Source organism: Limulus polyphemus, unplaced genomic scaffold, assembly GCF_000517525.1.
Source record: "Limulus polyphemus unplaced genomic scaffold, Limulus_polyphemus-2.1.2 Scaffold6551, whole genome shotgun sequence".
NCBI classification, from domain to species: domain Eukaryota; kingdom Metazoa; phylum Arthropoda; class Merostomata; order Xiphosura; family Limulidae; genus Limulus; species Limulus polyphemus.
The window spans coordinates 39,305-41,114 of record NW_013672161.1 but is presented as its reverse complement, the minus strand read 5'-3'; the positions used below and the strand labels follow the sequence as shown (position 1 = coordinate 41,114).

The following is a 1,810-nucleotide window of genomic DNA, read 5'->3' as shown; positions in this document are numbered from 1 at the left end:
ATTCTTTTGTCTGTCTCTTTCATAAAATGTGAACCTGTAAATATTAACATGTCATGTGGTATCTGTCTCTTTCATAAAATGTAGAATAAACTGATTGTAAAACTGATTGTAGAACCTGTAAATATTAACATGTCATGTGGTATTGCTTATACATTTTATGAAAGAGACAGACAATACCACATGACATGTTAATATTTACAGGTTCTACAACCTGTTTATTCTACATTTTATGAAAGAGACAGATGATACCACATGACATGTTAATATTTACAGGTTCTACAATCTGTTTCTTATACATTTTATGAAAGAGACAGACAATACCACATGACATGTTAATATTTACAGGTTCAACAATCAGTTTCTTATACATTTTATGAAAGAGACAGACAATACCACATGACATGTTAATATTTACAGGTTCTACAACCTGTTTATTCTACATTTTATGAAAGAGACAGACGATACCACAAAACATGTTAATATTTACAGGTTCTACAAATATTGTAACTCACCAATTTCTGTATAACTACAATCTACCTTCATAATAGTTTGGCATTCCAAGAACCTGAAAATGCTTTGGCCATGAGACCAGACCTGTTGCTAATGTTTAGCATTTAAACACAATGCCCTTCTTGAAAGTACATTTCTAATAAAAATCTAACTCAGTTAAAAATTCTATATTTGTGGTAAAAGCATAAGACTATATCAGCTTAATTCTTAAACTTGGAGAATTCACAAATAGTAAAAATATAATTATTGGCTAACTATAGAATAACAAAACAATGATAAAAACAAAAAAATGTTTAACCAACCATGCTTAACTTACATACCATTAAGAGAAAATACACAATAAGTAACACACACACATAACTAACAGTAATTGTTAAATAACAAGTACAACAATAAATAACACACACGTATACTGACATTTTACAATTCTTAACAAACATGTTTGAGTTTGTGAGCATTGCATATGTTAACTGTAATAATACTGACAGTTGGTATTTATGTTAGGATGACTCTATTCTCAGGAAAAACTATATTACACGACTGACATTATAATAGATACCGTACCCTGCATACACAGCACACAAATTTATCAGAAACATCCTCCTTGATACAGATAGTGTGAAAGACGCGGTGACACAATGAACACAGCACAACTTGACCACCACGGTGGCACTCGAAACAGTACCAATCATGACTGTCACGTTCCTGTCCCAAGGATAAACAAAAATCAATATGTATTAGTAACATCATATTAATATTCCAGTGATTTCAAATTACTTGTTCATACATGCATACTTTAATTTCAGTAAAATAGTTGTTTTCATATAAAAAGAAATTAAGCTTAAGAATTAATAATTTTATTTTTTCAAACTAGCCAATATTAAATCTTTTGGACCATAAACACGAAAACTTATACATTCGAAAATAAGTTTTAGAAAACAGAAAGTAATTATGTAAGAAATTTTTCTCCACAAATTAAACTACAAAATAATATATATATATATATAATATGTAGTTTTCCCAGCTAGAATACGGCACACAGGATGTGCACTTACCAATTAACATATAATATGTAGTTTTCCCAGCTACAGTACGGCACACAGGATGTGCACTTACCAATTAACATATAACATGTAGTTTTCCCAGCTACAGTACGGCACACAGGATGTGCACTTACCAATTAACATATAACATGTAGTTTTCCCAGCTACAGTACGGCACACGGGATGTGCACTTACCAATTACCATATAACATGTAGTTTTCCCAGCTACAGTACGGCACACAGGATGTGCACTTACC

The 1,810-nt window shown here is 31.2% G+C and overlaps 1 protein-coding gene across 1 annotated transcript in view; it reads right to left on the bottom strand.

The window, feature by feature from the left end:
• The window catches only part of LOC111089540 (zinc finger MYND domain-containing protein 11-like), a 21,183-nt gene that overhangs the window by 2,482 nt on the left and 16,891 nt on the right, over positions 1-1,810 (bottom strand). The window contains exon 3 of the mRNA XM_022402230.1: positions 1,075-1,215. Within this exon, the coding sequence (XP_022257938.1) occupies positions 1,075-1,215 (141 nt within the window). The remainder of the gene's footprint in view (positions 1-1,074; positions 1,216-1,810) is intronic.